Below are 24,334 nucleotides of genomic sequence, written 5' to 3' on the forward strand. Positions count from 1 at the left end.
GGATTGTACATGGATCTTCACATAGATTTTCCTGTTTCATCTTCAAAACAGTATAGCTGAATCCACTTAACAGATGAGTAGATAGTGTTGAAGAGGGAAGTGCCCTGCAGAATTGGAGCCTTGCTGATCCAACTTCACAACGTGTGCACTTTCCATACACCGTGCTGCCGCTCAGCAGACTGCAGAGATCTATGATGTTTCATGGGAAAAGATGTGTATTTCTTGTTTTCCACTGTAAGAAATGTTTGTAGTTTGTTTTCCATGTGTTGGTTTTCAGTTTCTTCATCAAGGATTGAGTTCCTCGGGAGAAGGAGTGAAGTGTGACAGCCATCTTAGAAACTGAAATCATGGCTGGCTCTCTGAGGCAGGATTGGACAGTAGAAAGCGTGTTGGCTGGGAGTCTGGCTGGCTTCTGCTTCCAGCTCTGTGTGACCTTGGGCAAGCCTCTTAACTTCTGTGGGCCTCAATCATTTCATCTAGAAAGTGAGGCCATTCGTAACTATTTAAGCTCCCTTTTAGCTCTCACATTCAAAACAAACATCTGAGAGCACCTCTCAATCACAAAATCTTAGTGTCTTGCCCAAAATATACTGGACAAGATGAAAAAAGAAAGGCTGGAGAATGAACCAGTCAAGCTATCTGGCTAGCAGCTGTCCAGAGTTGACTAGAAGCTATCAACCAGGTCCTGCAGATGATGTTCGAGCTTTGTCTAGTCTGTTGAGTAGCTGGAAGCTGAGATATACATAAGTGAGCACAAGGAGAAAAGGGGTGGGCTGAGGGCAAAGGTGTTGAATCCAGCCCAGAGGGCATTTCTGCTCTTCTGGCTTTCCTTCTGTAAGTGCTCACATCCTTGGCATGAAAAGGAGTTGACATTGGTTGTTAGGGCTGTAGACAGAATTTTTAATGTCCAATTCCAAGCAGATACCTGGTATGTGATAGGGAATTAATGAGTCAGTGAACAAATAACCAGACAGGGTTTAGATATGGCTTTTAGCATACAGAGGAGGTTAAATGGCCATCTTTTGCAATGGGTGAAGTTCTTTGAATGACGCGGTGAAATTGTGAGGATGAAATGATATGAAGCATGTTAAATGTCAGGTTTGTGGTTCAGCACAAAGCAGATACTGTTTGCTAGTAGAAGGAATGGAGGAATGAATGGGCGAATGACCAGGATGTCCTGGCTGGGAGGCCAGCAGGCCAGTGTCCTTTCTGGGTTGAGTGCTCTTCTTCAGCCCTCACTTCTGCCCACTAGTCCACCAGTGTTTACTGAGTATCTTCTCTCTACTTAGCTCTCTGCTAAAAATAACGCGTGTGTGTGGAGAGGATGGTAAGGGATAAGTGTCAGTCCCAAAAAAGTTGCCCCTTTCCCTCTTCATCTAGATGGCTCCATAATTAGAGAATCGAATGCTCATTTGGTTGATGCAGTTAGAGTTCAGAAAAAATGAGAGATGCACGTGGGCTGGAAGATGAGATTTTAACAGCAGCACTAGATAGTGGGATTTTAAAAATGATCCACATCTTTACAAAACTTAAACTTTGACGTGTTATACATATGGATTTATCTACAAGATATTACAAGTGGCTAAGAAAGAGAAATCGATTATTAAACCTAGTAGTGATAGTCAAGTTAGGAAATATGTAAGTGGCACTTAACTACATTTGAAAGAATTTCCTGTTACTTTGCCACTTTAAAACAAGTGAGCTGGAAACCCTTTCCTTACTAGAATGGCTACCAGCTTTTATAGGGGCCATGTGTTTCAGGGAGTTGACACACAACCTGTGCTCATTGTACATTGATGATGGGCTTGCAGACAGTCATTTAGGCAGGAACAGATCAAGAGTTGCACAAGAATCTTCACGAAGTGCATTCTAGTTGAAAAACAAAAATAAATGATCTCATGAAAAGAAAATGGGAGTTGTTCTGCTATGAGGGTTTGTGGCCTCCTTCAACAAGAATGCTGACCAATACCATGTTTCATGATGCTTTTTCCTGTTCTGATGAGAGATGAGCATGTCCTACTGCATCAGGAGGAGACACTGACATTGTGATCGGGCATGGTTCACTTAACCTCAGCAGTGACAGGATCTTCTTGATCTCTTGTCTGACTGACAGGATGGCTGCTGAGCATGTATTTGTTCATTGATTTATTCACTCAATAGTTATTGGGTATTAGCTCTGTTCCAGGCGCCACGCTAGGTGCTGGCATTACAAAGGTGATCAAGACATAGTCCTCACCTTCAAGGAGTTTGCAAAGTCCACAGATTAGTGAGTAAAACAGATCATTGGAATGTGATGTAGTAAGGGCTAGAGTGGAGGTGCTATGGGAGCATGGAAAAGAAGAAACTTTAATAACCATGCCCTTGTGAGCTAGGGAAGGCTTCCCAGTGAGGCAGTGTGTGAGCTGGATCCAAAGAATGAGGAGCAATAGGCTAGACAGAGAAGTGAGGGAAAGACATCCCTTGAGACTTCCCATTAACTGGCCTTGTACCAAGGTCTAGGCAGTATTAAGCACTTTCAGTTAAACATCTCAGTCGTCTCAGAAGTCCTGCAGGGAAGGTCTTATTTTCCCTGATCCTTAAAAACAAGGAGACCAAAACTTAGAGGAGTTCAGCAAACTGCCCAAGATCATATCTAAGAAGAGTCAGGACTGAGATTTGGATGTAATTTTGGGAGCCTTCAAAACCCAGAGTCTTTTTGCTACAACTTCCTGCCTCTGTCATCTACAGAGGACACAGAAGAGCACTGGAGAAAAGTAAGAAGTTGAGTGTGCTGGCAAGTGGAGTATGGGTGTTAGTGCTAGAAAATGAATCTGAAAAGGTAACTGGAAACCTTTTTAGTTGGTCAGGGGCCTCATCTGATATTCCTCCACTCTGCAAGCACTGAATAAATACCCCCTACTTTCCAGACACTAAGTAAAGATGGGGTGAGTACAGACCCTGTCCCCAGGAACTCACTGTCTGACCAGGGAGAAGTAGAAGAACTCCTCCCTTCTGGAATAGAATTCAGACTTTGTCATTCTGGGAGGAAAAAGCAAAGGCTCCCAACAGTCCAGCAGTTGTTTGCGCTGCTGAAAACCTTAGGCAGTGTGAAACCATTAGAAACATTTAATAAAAACCACGGTCTCATTGCTGACTGAGAACTATGAAGTGATGACATTCTCTCTGTCAGGGTTTATAGATGAGCTGTCATGAAAAGGAGAGGAAGTTCCTGTAAGAGTTTACTCTGCGTGGAAGGACACTCTCCGGACATGCTTGGGAGAGAGGAGACATCCTTGCTAGACCTGGGGTAACTGCTCCCCCTCTTTTTCACACTCCCAGGTATGCCTGTGTGCAACCCTCACATACAGTGCTGCTACCTCTGTGGCCTATTGACATTCTCAGCCTGAAACACTCAGATTTGCTACTTTAGGAAGAGCACATATTAGTTTAAATGACAATATTAAAACTCTCTTGGATTTATGCAGCACATTATCTTCCAAGAGTATAGTGTTCCCTTACAGTTTTTATTCTACTTTATTCTAAGTATATCTCTATAAATATGAAAAGAGAGATGTGATTTTTTTATTTTATGGAGATGGATAGAGAGATGCAGAGGTTAAGATTCGTCAGTTAGAACATTGTGTTTAGGGAAGTTTTAGGAGAGCAGACTATATCTCATTTGTTTTTTAGGTTTTAGCTTTTCAGTACGGATGAATGATTGTGGAACTCTTAACAGCAGTATCTGCACAAATGGAACTTGACTGTATACCCTCCTCCTCAAATTTGGCCTTTCCTGACTCCAGCAGCCTTTTAAAGGTTCCTTTCTTTAATAATAAGCATGAAAGACATCATGCCTCCTCCACAGGATTCCAGGAAAAGCTCTGATAAACTCATATCACGCAAAATGGAAAGGAATGATGAGCTAATGCCTACCCCATCCAGTATTTATTAGGTGCCAGGGATGTGCAGAGAGCTATTACATGAATTCACTCAGTTGAACCTTATAGAAACCCCAATTTTAAAGTCTGAAGGCTACTATTAATACTTTTTTATGGATAAGGAAACCAAGGCTTAGGGAAGCATACCATATTATCCCTCCCTGGGGTATTTGCATTTGAACAGCAGACACTGAAGAATGCAGCCAAAAAGTGAATCTGCTCTTGAGAAATTTCAGGCATCATATGGGGATCACGGATTAAACCTTTATTTGAAAAAATGTTGGCCTTCTCTGACTCTTCAGTCAAAGGAGAACATACATTTGTTAGTCATCTGGGAAGTTTTTGGTATCATCTGAAATACCAAAGCTTCATTTTAGCGGTATGTTTACATGTCTCTATGCAGTGTCACAATGAACTCATTTATTTACTGTGGGTTCTCCGCAAACTAAAGCTCTTTTCCTTTTGTAGACATTTGCCTGAAAAAATTAAGGATGACCAGCAGCTGAAGAATATGAGCGGCCAATGGTTTTATGAAGCCAAGGCAAAAAGGCACAGGGACAAAGTCCATGGCGCAGATATCATCAGAGCATCTATGAGAAAGAAGAGGCTCCAGGTAGCAGGTGAGTTGACCTGGCTAGTGCATTTACAAGCAGCATTTGCTTGGGAAGGAGGAGCTGGGAAAAGGGAATGGTGTCAGAAATCTGCTGACGGAAATCATTTGGAGGTATGCTTCTTGTAATATGTGGCCCTCTAGTTTAAAATTCCCTTGCTTTGGATTTGCATGGATGAGGGTCAGAGCTAAGTGACTCAGTGTGGTATAGAGGAACACAGGAAGCCCTTTAGGTGCCATGTTGAATTGTAGTAGCATAGATACTTGGGGTCTATAAGGGATCTGCCATCTCTTCTTTGGCTTTTAACTCTGAAAATTCACAATCTTCTGAGTAAAGTTAAAGGCTTAGACAAAAAGATATCAGCCTCTCTGTTCAGTGATCTTAACATATGGTAGTATTTTCTTAATTAACCAAGTATATTATTTAAGAGATTGTAAAGGCATCTTTTTAATAGAAAACTCTTCTTGTTTATTTGATTAAACAAAAATAAACTAAGCTGCATAGGAACAATTTTGAAGTCCAAAGAGACACCAACTTTGTTTTGAGGCTATAGTAGCTGACTCAGCATCTCCTTGCTATGTACTCCAGCCTTCTCTGTGGCCCACAGTGATACATTCAAAAGCCTGTTACCTAGCACAGGACTTTTTAACACTTTTCCATTGGTCCTTCATCTGCTCATTGCCTGCCATGTCTGTGGCCTGCCATAGTAACATTTAAAAGTGAAAGCCAAAAGAGGGGGAAATAAAAATGGCAACCAAACAAAAGCCCACTTTTGCCTAAAGGTTTGGGAGAAAATCTTTACTTCCCCACTCATCTACTGAATTGATGGGATTTATACTATCATGGCAATGCCCATTTAAAAGTGGCAAAGGCAGCCAGCACCCCACCCCAGATGGGCTTTTGTAGCATGGTTTCTATGGCCAGAAGAGTTACTATGATGATAGTACATATTCCTTACACCATGGCAATATTTTTATGTTGTTGCTGTTTTACTTTTTTTTTTTTTTTTTTTTTTATTAGACACAGAGTCTTACTATGTTGGCTAGGCTGGTCTCAAGCTACTGGCTTCAAGCAGTCTTCTTGCCTCGGCCTGCCAAAGTGCTGGGATTATAGACATGAGCCCCCATGCCTGGCCAAGGCAATATTTTGAGGGCTTGTTTAAAATTCTGTTGAGTTCTTTAAATACTTACTGGGTGTCTTCTCTCTCATTAACTCTGGATTAGTCCTTGCAAAACCTTGTCAAGGTCTACCTTATACTTGATAAGGAAAATAGCTATCACCTTTTGAGCATTTAATATACGATATGCATTTAATCTCTGTTATTTCTCATTGTTGCAGTAATCCTGCAAGGTAGGCATAATTTCCCCCATTCTATATATGGGATATATGAAGCTCAGAAAAGTTAAGTAACTTGCCCAATTATATGATCTATATAATTGGCAAATGGAAGAGCAAGGATTTCAGAGTATTTCTGAATCAGTGCCATACTCCTTGCAGATAAGGACTGACTGCTTAGTACGTACAATGCATTGCTTACAGCCCTCTTGCTTTTCAAAATCACCCAGACCTTCAGAAATCTTGAGGGATACTGGTTAGTACCGTGGACTCCATTTTGAGTTGAAGAAACTAGACTTATGTGTAATAGGACCTATCCTAGTGAGGGATACTATCCTGGAATGTGGGGATTTGGAAATTGGAAGCTTCAGCACTCCTTCATCCTTAATATTGATGAAAGTATTCTTGGCATTTACTGGCTATGTGGCCTTAGGCAAGGTTTTTGAAGTTTTTGATCCTCAATTTTCAAATCTGTATACTTGGAAAATAGCTCCTACCTCATAGAATAATGCATGCAAAGTACTCAGCACAGTACCTGGTAGTTAGTTATTATTCAGTTGATGCTAATGATCAGAGAGGTTCAGGTAAAGAGTGAGTGCTGGATGTTCAGAGGCAAAAGAGGTTATTTTGTGAAGCGGGAGCACAGGTTTTATGGAGGCTCTGATATCTGAGCTGGGATTGAAGAGTATGTAGTTTTGGATGTGTAGAGCTGTGGGAAGGAGGAGAAGGCAACGGAGGAAGACATTCCTAGACCATCATCATTTGTTCCCCTTTGTATCTTAGAGCACATACAAGATATTTGATCACATTGTAGATATTCAGTAAATGCTTGGTAATGACAGTGCTTCTGTCTCACTGAGGACTTCCTGCTCTGAGCATCCCATGGCCATGCACATTTAGACCTGACCCCAACTTAGTTCAGATTAACCTAGAGACAGTCAGAATTTTAGTTTAGTGGTCTCTGGAGTTATTTGCACATGTAAAGGTATGCTCATACTCTCAGGAGACTCTGCTTGGAGAAATCTAATGTCATGGGAATTTACTGACTTCTCTCTTTCATGTAATTCTGATCAAGTACTTAGACCCAGTGATTGCCTTGGCACTGGGAAGGCCCTAGGTTCAAGTTCAAGCCTTCAGTGATAAGAGCTGATAAGAGAGTTGTAGATAATGGAGGTGAGAGATAACCTTCCTGTCTTTATTGTTTCCTGTTTCAGCTGAGCAGAGTAAAGACAGAGCAAATGGGGCAAAGGAAAGCTGGGTGAATAATGTCAACAAAGATGCTTTCCTTCCTCCAGAGCTGGCTGGCGTTGTGGAAGAGCCAGAAGACGATGCAGCACCAGTAAGCCCAAGGTAAGGCAAAGCTTCTGGGGGGAGCTGCTGCATGTGGCTTTCGTGGCCTGGGGTGTTCCATGGGCAGAATGGCAGGCTGTGAGTATAAATCCCAGATTGGAGTCATGGGCATGGGGAAGGGGGCAGTGTAAGAAAGAACTCAGGGCCCTGGTGAAGACAAAGCCCGAGTGGTACTCTTTCTCAGCCGCCAGAATTTCCAACAAATCTCCATCTTAAATAAAATAAAAATGTTAAATGGTGATTTCTTCCAGCACCAGCAAGAGCTATTTTTATTTCTCCTATGGATTTCTCCTTGTAATGAAGGGATACTTCAAAATAAATACAGGGGATTAAGTCATTTTAGGGAAAAGATAAATTATTTTCAGATTGTAACAGCCTAGTGCAATGGAAGAACCTCAAGCACAAGAACCAGCCAGATGTGAATTCAATTCCTGAATCTGCCATTTATTAGCCATTTGAGTATGGGCCAGACATTTAACCTTTCTGAGTCTATATTCTTAACTATAGCTAGGAATGATCATATATACCTGAAAAGCTACGGTGAGAATTAGTGATAATGTATGTAGAATACCTGGTATGATAGATACTCAGTAAATGCCCCTTATGGATATAGATTATCTTCAATATTATAGTCTTGGGTTTTTGTGGTGTTTTTCATACATGTTATCTTCTGACCAATCAAAATGTACATTTGTGCATCCTTGCTAAGAAGCAGCCAATTGTGAGGCTACATTGCTATAAACCTTTTAAGCCATAATGATTTGTTTTTAGGTATTTAAGGATCTTCTCATGGATGTATGTTTCTTGAGGGCATAGTTCTTACTCTTTAGTGAGAGGGCAGTTGCCTTTTATCTATGGCTCATTAATGAAGTTGGTTCAATTTGAAGTCTCCAACTGGGATGAAGTTGATGAATTTACTGGTGGGAGGTCACTAAGTCAGGTCCAAGGCTGAAGCACCTGGGAACAGGGATATTTCTAGCATAGTTTATAAGTGTCAGGGATGGTATATGATATAGGTACCAATATGCATTTCAAAGTCAAATATGAATAAAGTTATGTCACATGGATAATGGAATACTGACTCAATGGGTACTCTAAAGATACCCTTTATTTATCTATTTCCTGTTTGGAAAAGGGGATCATTTTGTTTTCCATGAATGGCAGGCTGCACTGTTTTACCTCTGGGACTATTTGTAATATTCTTCTATATCTGTAGAGACCATCTTGGCTGGGCATAAAACATCTTAATAGTTAGTCACTAATTGATAATGTGACCTTGCAGTAGTACTGACTTAACTCCTTGGACTTTTATTTCCTCAACTTTAAAATAATAATATTAATAGTTTGCTAGCAGAATTATCGAGAACTTAATTAGCTAGTGAATATAGAATTCCCAATGCAGTCCATTAGCACATAATAAGTGCTCAAGAAATGAAAGCATGGGTTCTTGCATACATGCAAGATATTTCAGGAAGCCCAGGTAAGAGTGTGAAGGACACCCTATTCTTCCTCCCGGGTGACTCCCTACTTGCCACCTGCCTATAATCTCTCTAATGTAATGAATACTTAGAATACTCTCTAATGTAATGAATGCTTTCATAAAGAAAGATGAGACCTAAAATATTACCATATTAAAGAAACCCAGAGAGAGAGAACATAGTTATTTAGATTTACCACCAAGGAGCTGAGAGCAACTCTTAAGAGCTGGCTTTGTTGGGAACTGGAGAGCACTAGAGGGCACTGACCAGCTGAGAGAGGAGGGTACAGTTGTCACAGAAGGTGAAAGGAGGTGATTTGGGAGCACCAGTGACAAATAGCCTAATGCCGCATTTTATCTGGGTCAGGCTTTCCATCTTCCCTCCAGTAACTTATTCTACTTCAATGGGCCTGAGGGACAGAGGTGCCAGTGTCCTCATAGCCTAACTTTTTCTTTATGAACCATGGGGCTGGTGGGTATTCCCCCACTCTTCCTCAACTTGAAGCTAATAATATAGCATTCAAGGTTAGCATCTTCGTTATTTTCTGCATTCCTTGCGTGACTTCAGGCAAGTCTTTCTCTCTCTCTCTCTCTTTTTTTTTTTGCCTTCTCTGCACTAAGGTCTTTCAGGTCTCATTTATAAATCAGAACAGAATTGCCTCATCAGGATGTTGTGAGAGTAAATGAAACAAGGTGTGGGAATCACTCCGCCTTTCTCAGGAAGAAAGAAAATTGGCCATTTTCAGGTGGCATGAAAATGGTTATTATTACATGGATGAAATATGGTCGAGAAGACAAGAATAAACATGTTAGATGTATCCAGGATGCTTTGCTCACTAAAGGCCAACCCTATAACACATGGCCTGGGTGGTAATTATCCAGAAAGTTAGAATGAGCTATTTTTTACTTCCTTCTTTCAATATTAGACACTACTACCTTACTCAGTATCAAGTTCCTGCAGTGTTTCTTACCTCTACTTTAACCTTTGTGAACTGGGTGTGTGAAGTGTATTTTGGGGCCTGTACTTTTAGACTAAGTGAACTTTAATAGAATGACTCAATACCTGTCAATATTTTCTTAGCCAGGAGTCAGAAGTTGGGGCGTGTAAGATGATAGGCTGGTTATTGTAGTTTCTGGAGTTGTGCTAATAGGCTGTGTGGCAAGTTCTTTCTTTCTGTTGTGGGTACAATTCTGTGGGGTCCCACACGGGAAGAAGTAAAACACTGTGAGTAACCAGCATGTATTCAAGCATTGTCAGCTACCTGCATTCTTTCTGAACCCACCTTTGTTTGCACCCGGAGCACAAGAAAGCAGAGAAAGGTTTATGAGCAGAGGAGAATAAAATAAGTTTGTTCTGGAGTAGCAAAGGGAAAACCCTGAATGCTCGCATTTCTAGTTCTGCTTACAAACTTTCAGCTAGGCAGAGTTGGCTGGACCAGCACTTCATAAACCCTTTGTAGTGGAGGACTAGTTTTGTTTCATTTTAAATTTTTTTCTAATCATCACAGATTGATACCTTTTATAAAATATAATGAAAATAAATACTAGAAAAATGAACAACAGAAAACAACAGTGGCATGCAAAAGGTAATCCCATGAATTATGTTTGCTATAAATAATTCTTCAGCACACAGTCTCCATTTCTGCACTTACCTCATTGTGAACCAGTAACGAACAGTTCACGGACAGGCACTGGTCCATGAACCATATGCTGATAGCACATTGTGTGACCTCCATGACTGCAAATGATTGTTGAATATGTACACAGTAATCCACACGACATGGCTGAGCCAAGGTGGGGAGTACAGAATGAAGACACATCCCATGTAGGTCAGGACCCTGTCTGTAAATGACGTATAATGTTTCCTTACTATGAAAGTAGGCCTGTTCTGGTTTTACTAAGAAGCTCTCACTTCAAAAGTATCCCCAGGGGCACTGGTGATTATAGAAACATAGAGAAGAATTTGAGGACCCTCTCAGATTTGCATAGCTATGACAGAAGAGCATTCAAGATGGAGAACTAGAAGGCAGGAGGTTGCCTATAAACCCCTGCAGCTGCCAAGCCCTCTCCTTGGCTTGTGAAGGGGCTTGACTGCTGCAGAGTCTTGTAATGTCTAGTAATCAAACATCTCTAGAGAATGTCTCCCAAATGAGTTCAGGGAGAACAAGATAAACCCTTCACTGTGGTATTTCAGTGCATGGCATTGGCAGGTTTTCTTCTGGGCACTTACCTGTGAAATGGCGAGAAAATGATGAATTTCCTTGCAAGCAAAACTGTATTACATTTACACCTAACTTTGTTTTTGGTAGAATTAAAACACTATTTGGTAAGTCTTTGTGCTTCATTGCCTGTGCCTTAGAGATGCTTCTGACACCAGTCTCCTTCTCACCCTCTGTTGAATAGGAACCAGTCAATTAAAGCCACATCTTTAGCTCTTAGTTTTTCTTCACAATGCTCTTTTTCCTGAAAGTCTTTCATTCGTAGGTATTAATTTCCTTCTCCTGGAAGGATTAGCTGTTGCATTTACCCCTAGTATTAAGATCAGTGTGAGGTACCTAGCTTGCTCCCAAAGGCAGGATAGAGATGAGCCAATCTGAGACAGCCTATCTGATATTTTTTCCTAGGATTGATAGCAAATCTGAGAATGTGAGGATTTCATTTCTTGGAGGCCTGACCTACAAAGTCATTTGTATTGAGCTCTTAAAATCATTCTTCTTAATCCTATAAGATCCCAGATTTACTCATATCAGTTGTAGTAGCAACAGTTTCACTGTGACATAAAAATGGCTCATACTTTTATATTTGTGTTCAACAGCTCTGTAGCCTGAACCGTGGGAGCACTGGAGAACTCTGTATACTCACAAGTAATATTTTACTTAAAGAAATACTGACTTGAAGGGCTTCACATAACATATTTTCTAATTTGCTTTCCCCACTCCATCCCTGAGCCATCTTTTCATTTGTTTGCTCATTTGTTCATGCTTCATTAAGTGCCAGCACATGCCAGCACAGTTCTGGGTGCTAGGGATGAGACACAGCTTGAGCCCCCAAGGAACTCACAGTACAAAGAGATCAACACAACAAAAAAAAAACAAGTGAATAATACTTGGAGAATTTGTTTCTGGTTCTATAAACAACATTTAAGCTAAAAAGAAGTACCTCAGAAAAAGACATATCTGCTATTTTTAACTGTTTTAGAGAGAACGGCTGGTGAAGGTTAAAAACTTTTTTAAAGTGACTGTGCATACAGGCACTTTGTGCTCAATTGGTCCCTGTGCTGGATATAGCAGGTAGATGGGGTGTCCAGCTGCCTATGTGGTATAATTTTAAGATTGCTGTAAAACCTCTTCTCCCAGTGACCCTTCCACAGTACCTGATGTTATTTATTCTTTTTAGTTAAGATTTCAAAGACTTGTATTAAAATGAAGATGCTTTTAGGAGGGGCACCCTGATGCCAATACCATAGTCTAATATTTTAATAATTTCCCTAACAAAGTAAACTAAGTCTATCTGAGTGCTGCTTCTAATGTTGCAGGTCCTTTTTTGAAGAGTGCCTGAGGGAAGAAAATTACAGAACACAGGGTGTGGAATTTGCCTTGCTTCATAGTTTAAAAATCTTATCACGTGGAATGTTTTGAGTATCTTTTTTATTCCGGACGCAGTCTACTACCCTCCAAGAGGAATTCTAAGAAACAGAAGACACAGTATCTGGCTATAAAGAGACTATATTGTCTTAGGAAAAAATAATGCACCTATTTATGAAGATATGACCATATGACAGCAAATAGTGCCAGGAAGAAAGCGAATTCCTAATTCAAAGTACCAGTAAAATGTGCTGCAATAATTGAGGCAAGACAGACTTAATCCTAGCCAGGTTGATAAGAGGTTAGATTTGAACTGGGCTAGAAGAGGATAAGGGATGATTTGGGTAGACAAAGAAAGCAGAAAGAACACTTACAGGGAGGCCTGGGGAATAGGTTAAGTGGAAACAGCAGAGTCAGGTGAGTTTCTGGGGCAATAAGTAGACTGACCGTTTTGTTCAGCATGAAGGGTCAGTGGAAAGGAAGAATGGGAAGGTATACTGGGGCAGATGGTGGGTGGTCTCTAGTACCTTGCTGAGGAGTTCAGACTTCATTCCACAGGCCTTGAGGATCCTGCAAAGGTAATGAACAGAAGAAAGACACCATCAAAGTTGCATTTTGGACCATTCCAGTGTAGTGGTAGAATGTGGAATGGATCAGGACAGTGGAACTTGGGAGTCAGGAAGCCAGATGTGAGGCCACTACAGTTGACAGAAATAAAGGAGGTATCAGTAGAGATGGAAAGGAAGAGGCAGATGTGGGAGTCCCTCAGAGGGAAGAATCACCCAGACTTGCCTCCAGTCCTCTTGCCACAAACCACTGCTATAATGCCAGAAACCAGAAGCAGTATGGCCTAGCAATTACCATGATTGTCTTTGGAGTCTGACATACCTAAGTTCAAATCCCCATCTGTTTTGTTAAGTTTGTGACATCAAGCAGGTTACTTAACCTCTGTAAACCTCAATTTTCTTATAAGTGGAATGGAGAGAATGATAGATAACTCATAGAGATGATGCAAGGATCAGTTGAGAATAAACTGATTGCTGTACTGACTGCCCAGTAAAACACAGACAAGCAAAACATTAGAGCATCCCTTGAGAGAAACAAAGCTATTAGGAAGTAGCTGCATTTTCAGACAAAATTTGAGGCAGGCTCTTGTTTTAACTTTTTCCTATTAAGGAGACTGTAAACTTTAACTGAGTATCCTGTCCTCATCCCAATCTGCCCCTGTCCCAACCACAAGGTAACCCAATGACTCCTGTGTGTTTCTAGTATTTTAGTGTCTGACCGTGTGTTCTGACTGTTTTGTTTCTTCCTCTGTTTTTCTTTTTTAATAGCAGAAACGCATTTTGTTTAATACCTAAATAATCTGCCTCATTGTAGTTTGGCAAATAACATGGATTTTCCTACTGCCTACTATCTGTTGCTGCTTCTCCTGGCACTGGCCCAATTGGCCTTCATTTATTTAGCCATTCACCAATTAAGTACTTGGCACTGTGCAGGGCACTGCAGGGGATATAAAAATGTTTGAGATGCTCTTAGAGGTCTCCCAGTTCACTATGAGAGGTAAGATACATATACACAGAGGAGGTTGCATAGTAGACATGAAATACATAGCTAGATAGAGCTCAGCAGGGGAGAGACCTCATCTCTAGGAGGTAGGGACTACATGATATGCAATATAGGACATTGAAGCTGGCAGCCTGGAGGCACAGGAACTGGAATGCCAGGGAGAAGAATGTAGATACTCTGCTTATCCTTTGGGCTTGGTGAGTGGGAAGAGAAAAATGGTGGGAAAAGATGGGTATTCCATAGAGAGCCCCAATCATCAGCGCTTGGCTCAGGTCTTCTGATTATGTGACTGCTTTATTTACTAAGGAAGATTATGCAGAACACTCTGAGAAACTGAGCATAGCATCAGCTGAAGGGATGTTGTTCCTCATGTCACCCGCTGGCTTCTTAAATAATGACACTCAAGAGAAATTGGTTCTGAGTTATTGATTGTTTTTGTTGTGTAGAGACTGACTTCTGTCAGTGACCAGGTTTCTTTTTTCACTTTGGTTCCTAGGTAGCTTTATTCAAGTTTGTGCGCAGATATTACAGGAATGGAAGACTCCTGTAATGTATCTATTAGCCTTAATTCTGGCTCTATTATACATTCCTATTCTATTCCCTCCCCTTTCCCTCCCATCCTCTATTTCCCCCTTTCTTGTCTCTATATAATCAGGCTGTATTTTATATCCTTCTGCTCATCTGCTGTAATGCTTTCTGGAACGATGAGGAAAGTAATGAAAGGAAGAATGGCTTCCTCAAGAGCTCAGCCTTTTTCTTGGAAATAATTGTGTAAAAATAGCAACTACAGTACAGAGGTAAAGAAAAATGAGGCTATAGGAACATTTAGCCCATGGTTTTAGTGACAATAATCTTGGTCAAGTTTCTGTGGCCTTGGGGACAAATTGCTCCCCTCCCTTCCAGGCCTTTGATTCCTTTGCTTCCTAGGGAAAACCAGGAATCTTTCCCCTATCTCCACCAAACTAAGGTATTTTTCCAAGCTCCTGACTGTGACGCCACTAAGAAAACTGGTGATGGTAACAGGGCCCAGAGGCTTCAGCCAATAGCAACTTCACCTCCTGTGCCTGAGGCAAGGCCACTGGAGCAGGTAGTCTGAGCAGGTTGTTCCTCTCCACACCCAGGTCCTCCATGACCCTCTTTTGGCCTTCTTACTCAATAGCCAAGGGCGTGGTGGTTCTGGAGGGAGCATGCTCACCTCACTTGTCTCCATTCACTCTTGCCTTACTCTCACTCTGGCACTGTCCTGTCCCTGGGATAGGGAATCATCCTCTAGAGAATCCTTCTTATTCCTCCATGCCAGCTTCCTCTCCTAGCCTGCTGATAGCTTTCCACTTCGAAGGCATGATTTATGATTCCTAAGAAGGTGAGGTTTTATTCTCTGAATTATTGTTTCTTTTGCAGCTCCACTGTGGTAAATCCAGCTTCCACTGTGATTGATATGTCTCAGGAAAATGCAAGGAAACCAAATGTGTCTCCAGCAAAGGTAGACTGAGCCCAGACTTTGCAAATCTTGTATTTGTTAGGAATGCCATTTTTACTAATTATGTCAAAGCATCACAAAATAGAATTTTCTAGTGCTGTTTTTTGGTACCAAATTCAGGTAATTTTTACTATTTAGTTTAAGAAGTCACTTTCGTGGTAGAAAAAGTGGATGGATACCATGTCACTGTGTTGCTGAAGACCCAGATTTCTTGCCCTAGACGGTAAAAAGTCTGAAGCTATTTGGTGCTGCTGCTTTTTAGCATATGGAATAAGGCTTGTTAGTTCCATGTCAGTCATTACTCATGTGCATAGCTTCCTAAATCTCTGTTAGAGATCTGCTTCTGGGAGAGAACTGCTAATTTATTAAACTGTAGACAGTAAACATTGTTATTGAGTCCTATATTAATTTTTAAAACCTCTATTGATACCATTTTTATCATTAGAATTAATGATGATAATGACTGTGAAGCACTTCGGGATACCTAAAATGTCTTCAAAGTCCTTAGGAAAGGTCAGTTACAGTTGCATTTTGTGTAGCTGTGATCTAGCACACTGAGAGTCTGGCATGGGGGAAGCACTGGTGGGACTCTGACCTGATTAGAGACCCGAGTTTTCTTTAACCATGATCTGGTCTTTGCTATATCCAGGGCCAAGTTTTTTCATCTGTAAAGTGTGGGATTTTGGTTTAAGTGCCTGATTCTGATCTAACTTAGTAGGAATCTGGCTTTGCATCTATTTTATATAATTTTTATATAGCATATATGGTAATTTTGTGCTAAGCAGGTTAATCAGGACAACTGTTTTTCAAACATGCCAGATAATGGAATTTATAGGATAAAACTAATAAAATTGAAGATAATAAGCATTTGCCAACACTGAGTTGCTGTCATGACATTTAAAGTAAGTTTAATAAACAATATTTTTCCCCAGCAGAGAAAGAATCCATTTAATAGCTCCAAGTTGCCAGAAGGTCACTCGTCACAACAAACTAAAAATGAACAGTCAAAAAATGGAAGAACTGGTTTATTTCAGACTTCAAAAGAGGGTAAATATTATTTTTATGAATTTGATATTTTTATCTTTGTTATCTGTGGACTAAGGGAAATTCTCAGAGTTCCTTTCACTCAAATAACTTCCAGGAGAAAGTGAAAATTCCTGATGGTTTTCTTATTTTACTATGTTTGTTGGTTTCCTTCCTGAGGGAGAGGAAGCAGAAATTTTAGAAACTGGAGGCTTGTGCATTCCAGTCTCAGAGCTGTGGCTTGTTATGTGACCTACATCATGTCTTGGACTCCCTCATCAGTAAACAGGGAGATTTTTTGACCAAGACAGTCAGCCTTCCACTTACCAATATTTATTAGATACCGACTGTGTGCCCACAAAGTTCTGTTTAAAAGGGGTTGCCTCAAAAAGAAAAGGCCTCTTGAGAATGTTATGATCCTCTAATCTGTAATTCTCAGCCCAGCTGCCCACAAGCGTTTGATCAGGTTTGTGGCTTAATTGATGTAAGTCAGCCTGCTATGGTCTTTCATCATTTTTGCATACTGTTAAGAGGAAGTGCTAAACATTTCAATCTCTTCAAAAACAACTTGAACAAGATTCCACAAGCCTTAAAGAGTGATCAAGCCTAGAAAATTAACCAACAGTGGAGCTGGGGTTTTCAATTAGCCTGTTTGAATGCTAATATACTTTCCATTGGGCAATATGTTGTAGAAAACAAAATTACTGGAACATGTTAGATGTTTTTTAACTTTTTTTTTTCCCCAGAGTTCTGCTCTGTCGCCCAGGCTGGAGTGCAGTGGTGCAATCTCGGCTCACTGCAAACTCTACCTCCTGGGTTCAAGGGCTTCTTGCACCTCAGCCTCCTGAGTAGCTAGGACTACAAGTGCGCACCACCACACCCAGCTAATTTTTGTATTTTTAATAGAGATGAGGTTTCACCCGTCAGGCTGGTCTTAAACTCCTGACCTCAAGTGATCCATCCACCTCGGCTTCCCAACATTCTGGGATTACAGGTGTGAGCCACCGCACCTGGCTTGTTTTTAACTTTTTGACAAACTTTTTTTGTTAACACTTTGTTTTAGGTGTTGGGATTTTATTTTTTTTAATTGAGTTTCCTTTTCTGATTTCTGCAGGTGAATTTAAGTGACTTCTGTGTTTTTCTTTAAACCTCTTTTGATAAATTTTCTTTTCATTCTTAAAAAATCTTTCTCTATTGAGTATAAAATATCACAAAGTATATGAAGCACAGTAATTTTAAATGTACAGTGTAATGAAGTTTATACATGATTTTTTAATAGACGTTATTTTCTAGAGCAGTTTTAGGTTCACAATATTGAACAAAAGATACAGACATTTTCCCTATACACCCCCTTCCCACACAGGCACAGCTTCCCTCATTGTCAACATCCCCCATAAGAGTGATACATTTATTACAACTGATGAACCACACTGAGACATCACTGTCACCCAAAGTACATCATTTACATCAAGGTTCATTTTTGGTGGTATACACTGTATGGGTTTGGACAAATGTATAATGTACAATGGCCACCATTGTAGTATCATAGTGTAGTTTCAGTGCTCTTAAAAGTCCTCTGTGCTCCACTGCATGCATTTTTAAAGGCTTTTCACATTAGGCTTGTACTTGTGCTACCTACTTTACTGTCTTTAATATTTTAATAGTTTTACTAAGTGTAGGTTAAGTTTATGATATCTAAAATTATATATTACTCTCCATATGATATATCACCTACTGTGCTTTAATTTTCAGATGAATTGTCAGAGTCAAAAGGAAAGTCAACTGTTGCAGCTACTTCAGTCCAAATGTTGGAGAACTCAAACCAGACTTTGCCAGGCCTTTCAAATGGGTCCCAAATCAAGGCTCCAATCCCCAAAGCCAGGAAGATGATCTACAAATCAATTGATGTAAACAAAGATGATAGCCAGCCTTTTCCTAGAGAAAGGACAGACTCCCTGAAAATGAGAGGGGCTCCAAGAGGGATCCTCAAGCGCAACTCCAGTTCCAGTAGCACAGACTCAGAAACCCTTCGTTTTAATCACAACTTTGAATCCAAAAGCAAAATTGTGTCACCTGGCCTAACCATCCATGAGAAAATTTCCGAGAAGGAGCATTCTTTAGAAGACAACACTTCCTCAAACTCCCTGGAGCCATTAAAGCATGTGAGATTCTCTGCAGTGAAGGACGAGCTTCCACAGAGTCCTGGGCTAATCCATGGCCGGGAAGTCGGGGAATTTAGTGTTTTAGAATCTGACAGGTTGAAGAATGGATCGGAAGATGCAGGGGACACAGATGAGTTTCAGAATGACCCTAAGACTTCTCAATACAGAAAGCCTTTGCCTTTTCATCAGTCAGCCTCAAGCCCAAATGTATCAAAAAGTGAAACACATCAGCCAATGACTTCCGGTTCTTTTCCAATTAATGGGCTCCATTCTCACTCAGAAGTTTTAACTCCAAGACCACAGTCCATGGAGAATTTACCAACTATCAGTGAACCCAAAGATAAATCATCAGAATTAACAAGGCTTGAATCTGTATTACCTAAAAGCCCTGCTGGTAAGAGAGTTGTCACTACTAGATTATAAAAACTGAGTGGGCTTGGAATGCCCAGGCCAGCTAGTCCTGTAGAAGCCCAATTTGACCTAGGCATTCCATCTGCAATTCAGACAGATGCCAATGGAAATATTTATACCTCTTAATGGGTTTGGAGATTTTCCTCAATCACCAATAACCAAAAGTACCAGGATAGCACAGTTTCTGGCCCATTATGCTTTACCCTAAAATTATATAACTGTATCAATTATTTAAACAAATGACAATGTTTTTAGTTAAATTAAGGTGGAATAGAGTAAGAAAGAATTACCTTTCATCTGCTAATACCTTTGTACAGGGTAAATATATTATTACTTACCTAATGCAAACTTGTTCATTACGATTTTAGGAAACTTTGGTTTCTGTTGTCATCTCAAGGGAATCTTCAATTTCTTAGCGTCAAAGGATGGGAAACTAGACTTTGAGGCCTTACTATGCAAAAGCCTCAGACTTTGGCCTGCTCAGGCCTCCAGCCATTTGTTCTTAGATTTTAAAAGCTTCGAAGGCACTTTCTCCTTCAGCTGGTGTGAGTTGAGAGTCAATGAGGGTACTGCTTTTCCCTACAGTACTAGCCTTGTCTTGAAGGTCTTTCCACTCTCTGGGGATGCCTTAAACTGCTTTTACACCTATATGATCATGAAGTAATCATAATGTTTTATAATCATAATTTCTCTGTTTTAAAAAAAGTAGAAAAAGCCATGCTGTGTACCCTCTGCCATCTTTAATAAGCCTGCATCAAACCCTATGATAGTTTCTTTATAGTCAGGATAGTTTACAATAGCAACAATCAAGTTTTAACTCAACTGCTCTCCCTCTTCCTTATTAGTCAATATTAAGTTAACCCTGCGTTACTTTTGCTCAGCCCTGCAGTTTCATGCATGTTCAGGTCAATCCACTTCTTAAAAGACAAAGTACCTTTTCATCCCTGGACATTTTTAATCATTTGAAGATGACAGAACATTTTTTATAATAGAAAATTAGCAAGTGCTTTTTTAAAGAAATAAGGGAACTCATATTAAAAGAAATTACCAATGACTGACTACACATTAGCAAATAATTTCATGTTTACCTAGATATTTATTCAAAAGACCCAAAAATTTCTTTGGTAGTATTTCCCTTTATTATAACTGATAGAAAAAAAATTAAGGCTTTTTTGTTTCTGAAACTGCACCTGCTTTCTCATAGAATATCTTTATAATTTTGTATATACTTATTTGTGCTTTCTGATGTTTAGATCCCAATGACCATTAAATCTGGGAGAAAAGCATCATCAGCAAAACCCATTTTATTGACTGCCAGCCTTTCTGGTCTCAGAGAGTGCTTTTAAACAAAGTTCTCACTCATTAGTGCCCTGCTTTTTCCCTTTCTGCTTATCATTAAAATATATACAAGTAAATACTGGAACAAAAAATGGTAAACTGTAAGTATGTGAGTTTGATGTTAGCTGTGAGCTTAAGGACAGTCAAAATTACACTCATCATCATACTGGAAAAACAAAACAAAACAAAAGAATTCCTCTGAGAAAACAAACCATTACCTGGGTTTGGATTTTTTAAATAACTGGTTTTATTTTTAAATTTGTAACTTTCACTGAAAAATATTTAAGAAGAAGTGCACACAGAATTTTAAAATCTCATCTGTGATGTCATCACCCAGCATTAACTATTGCTAACACTTAGCTGTAGAGCCTTCTAATGATTTTTAGGCATTTTTTTTGTGTGTGTGTGTTTGTGTGTGTGTGTGTGTGTGTGTGTGCATAATTGCACTTTAGGTTCTGGGGTACATATGCAAAACATGCAGGATTATTGCATAGGTACATACATGGCAATGTGGTTTGCTGCCTCAATCCCCCCATCATCTATATCTGGCATTTCTTCCCATGTTCTCCCTCCCCAGCCTCCCTACCCCACACTGTCCTTCCCCTGTTCCCTCCCAACAGACCTCAGTGTGTGATGCTCCCCTCCCTGTGTTCATGTGTTCTTATTATTCAACACCCGCCTATGAGTAAGAACATGTGGTGTTTGATTTTCTGTTCTTGTGTCAGTTTGCTGAGAATGATGGTTTCCAGGTTCATCCATGTCCCTGCAAAGGACATAAACTCACCGTTTTTTATGGCTGTATAGTATTCCATGGTGTATATGTGCCACATTTTCCTTGTCCAGTCTATCATAAATGGGCATTTGGCTACCTGATTTCAAATCACTTCCAACCTACAAATGGTAGAAAGGAAATGGGACATAGTGGAAGAGCCTTTTGAAAATTCATTATTTATTTATTAATTCTTACTACACTTTAAGTTCTGGGATACATGTGCAGAATGTGCAGGTTTGTTACATAGGTATACATGTGCTGTGGTGGTTTGCTGCACCCATCAACCCATCATCTAGGTATTTCTCCTAATGCTGTCATTCCCCTAGCCCTCCACCCCCTAACAGGCCCCAGTGTGTGATATTCCCATCCCTGTGTCCATGTGTTTTCATTGTTCAACTCCCACTTACGAGTGAGAACATTCGGTGTGTGGTTTTCTGTTCCTGTGTTAATTTGCTGAAAATGGTGGTTTCCAGCTTCATCCATGTCCCATCATGATTTGGGTTTCTGTTTGTCTATTATTGCTGTATAGGAATGCTTGTGATTTTTGCACATTTAAATTTAGTATCCTGAAACTTTGCTGAAGTTGCTTATCAGCTTAAGGAGGTTTTGGACTGATACGATGGGGTTTTCTAAATATGCAGTCACGTCATCTGCAATCAGAGACATGAACTCATCCTTTATTATGGCTGCATAGTATTCCATGGTGTACATGTGCCCCATTTTTTTATCTAGTCTATCACTGATGTGCATTTGGGTTGATTCCAAGTCTTTTCTATTGTGAACAGTGCTGCAATAAACATACATGTGGATATGTCTTTTAGTAGAATGATTTATAATTCTTTTGGTATATACTTAGTATGGCATTGCTGAGTCAAATGCTATTTCTGGTCCTAGATCCTTGAGGAATCGCCACACTTTCTTCCACAATGGTTGAACTAATTTACACTCCACGAACATGTACAAGCATTCCTATTTCTCCACATCCTCTTCAGCATTTGTTGTTTCCTGACTTTTTGATGACTGCCATTCAAACTGGCATGAGATTGTATATCATTGTGGTTTTGATTTGTGTTTCTCTAATGACCAGTGATGATGAGCTTTTTTTCATGTGTTTGTTGGCTGCATGAGTGTTGTGTCTGTTGATATCCTTTGCCCACTTTTTTGATGGGTTTTTTTTTTCTTTTTTGTAAATTGGTTTAAGTTCTCTATAGATTCTGGATATTAGCCCATTGTATTAGCCCATTGTCAGATGGATAGATTGCAAAATTTTCTCCCATTCTATAGGTTGCCTGTTCAGTCTGATGATAGTTTGTTTTGCTGTGCAGAAGCTCTTTAGTTTAATTAGACCCCATTTGTCAGTTTTGGCTTTTGTTGCCATTTCTTTTAGTGTTTTAGTCATGAAGTCTTTGCCCATGCCTGTGTCCTAAATGGTATTGCCTAGGTTTTCTTCTAGGGTTTTTGTGGTTTTTGGCCTTACATTTAAGTCTTTAATCTTTCTTGAGTAAATTTTTGTATAAGGTGTAAGGAACGGGTCCAGTTTCAGTTTTTGCCTATGGCCAGCCAGTTTTCCCAACATCATTTATTAAATAGGGAATCCTTTCCCCATTGCTTGTTTTTGTCAGGTTTGTCAAAGATCAGATGGTTGTAGGTGTGTGTCATTATTTCTGAGGCCTTTGGTCTGTTCCATTGGTTCATAGATCTGTTTTGGTACCAGTGCCATGCTGTTTTGGTTACTGTAGCCTTGTAGTATAATTTGAAGTCAAGTAGCATGATGCCTCCAGCTTTGTTCTTTTTGCTTAAAATTGTCTTGATTATATGGTCTCTTTCCTGGTTTTATATCAATTTTAAAGTAGTTTTTTTCTAATTCTGTAAAGAAAGTCAGTGGTAGCTTGATGGGGATAGCATGGAATCTACAAATTACTTTGGGCAGTATGGCCATTTTCACAATATTGATTCTTCCTATTCATGAACATGGAATGTTTTTCCATTTGTTTGTGTCCTCTCTTACTTCTCTGAGCAGTGATTTGTAGTTCTCCTTGGAGAAGTCCTTCACATCCCTTGTAAGTTGTGTTCCTAGGTATTTTATTCTCTTTGTAGCAGTTGGGAATGAGAGTTCACTCATGATTTGGGTCTCTGTTTGTCTTATTATTGCTGTAAAGGAATGCTCGTGATTCTTGCACATTTAAATTTTGTATCCTGAAACTGCTGAAGTTGCTTATAAGCTTAAGGAGGTTTTGGACTGATACGATGGGGTTTTCTAAATATGCAATCACGTCATCTAAACAGAGACAATTTGACTTCCTCTCTTCCTATTTGAATAGCCTTTATTTCTTTCTCTTGTCCGATTGCTCTGGCCAGAATTTCAAATTTTATGTTGAATAGGAGTGGTGAGAGAGGGCGTCTTTGTCTTGTGCCAGTTTTTAAAGAGAATGCTTCCAGCTTTTGTGCATTCACTATGATATTGGCTGTAGGTTTGTCATAAATAGCTCTTATTATTTAGGGATATATTTTATCAATATCTAGTTTATTGAGAGTTTTAGCATGAAGTGGTGTTGAATTTTATCGAAGGCCTTTTCTGCATCTGTTGAGATAATCATGTGGTTTTTGTCATTGGTTCTGTTTATGTGATGGATTATGTTTATGGATTTGCATATGTTGAACCAGCCTTGCATCTCAGGGATGAAGCCAACTTGAACGTGGTGGTTAAGCTTTTTGATGTGCTGCTAGATTCAGTTTGCCAGTATTTTATTGAGGATTTTCACATCAGTGTTCATCAGGGATATTGGCCTGAAATTTTCTTTTTTAGTTGTGTCTCTGCCACATTTTGGTATCAGGATAATGCTGGCCTCATAAAATGAGTTAGGGAGGAATCTCTCTTTATCTCTTGTTTGGAATAGTTTCAGAAGGAAGGGTACCGGCTCCTCTTTGTACTTCTGGTAGAATTCAGCTGTGAATCCTTCTGGTCCTGGGCTTTTTTTTGGTTGGTAGGCTATTAATTACTTCCTCAATTTCAGAACTTTTTATTGATCTTTTCAGGGATTCGACTTCTTCCTGGTTTAGTCTGGTAGGATGTATGTGTCCAGGAATTTATCCATTTCTTATAGATTATCTAGTTCATTTGCATAGAGGTGTTTATAGCATTCTCTGATGGTGGTTTGCATTTCTATGGGTTCAGTGGTAATATCCCCGTTATCATTTTTTACTGTGCTATTTGATTCTTCTCTTTTTTTCTTTACTAATCTGGCTAGTGGTGTATCTATTTTGTTAATCTTTTTTTAAAAAAAAAAAACAGCTCCTGTATTCAT

The 24,334-nt window shown here is 39.8% G+C and overlaps 1 protein-coding gene across 19 annotated transcripts in view; it reads left to right on the forward strand.

Moving 5' to 3' along the window:
- SYTL2 (synaptotagmin like 2) overlaps positions 1-24,334 on the forward strand; it is a 115,420-nt gene that overhangs the window by 55,086 nt on the left and 36,000 nt on the right. For 11 of the 19 annotated variants that reach the window (XR_004274331.1, XM_032295941.1, XM_032295942.1 and 8 more), the window contains exons 3-7: positions 4,386-4,537; positions 7,078-7,213; positions 15,245-15,326; positions 16,256-16,370; positions 18,099-18,902. Coding sequence is in view for 18 of the 19 variants with exons in the window: in XM_032295941.1 (XP_032151832.1) it covers positions 4,386-4,537; positions 7,078-7,213; positions 15,245-15,326; positions 16,256-16,370; positions 18,099-18,902 (1,289 nt within the window). In the remaining variant the exon portion in view is untranslated. The remainder of the gene's footprint in view (positions 1-4,385; positions 4,538-7,077; positions 7,214-15,244; positions 15,327-16,255; positions 16,371-18,098; positions 18,903-24,334) is intronic. The other 8 variants (XM_032295935.1, XM_032295937.1, XM_032295951.1 and 5 more) reach the window with 2 other exon arrangements.

The sequence above is a fragment of the Sapajus apella genome, unplaced genomic scaffold, assembly GCF_009761245.1.
Source record: "Sapajus apella isolate SASKATOON/1434 unplaced genomic scaffold, GSC_monkey_1.0 scaffold34, whole genome shotgun sequence".
NCBI classification, from domain to species: domain Eukaryota; kingdom Metazoa; phylum Chordata; class Mammalia; order Primates; family Cebidae; genus Sapajus; species Sapajus apella.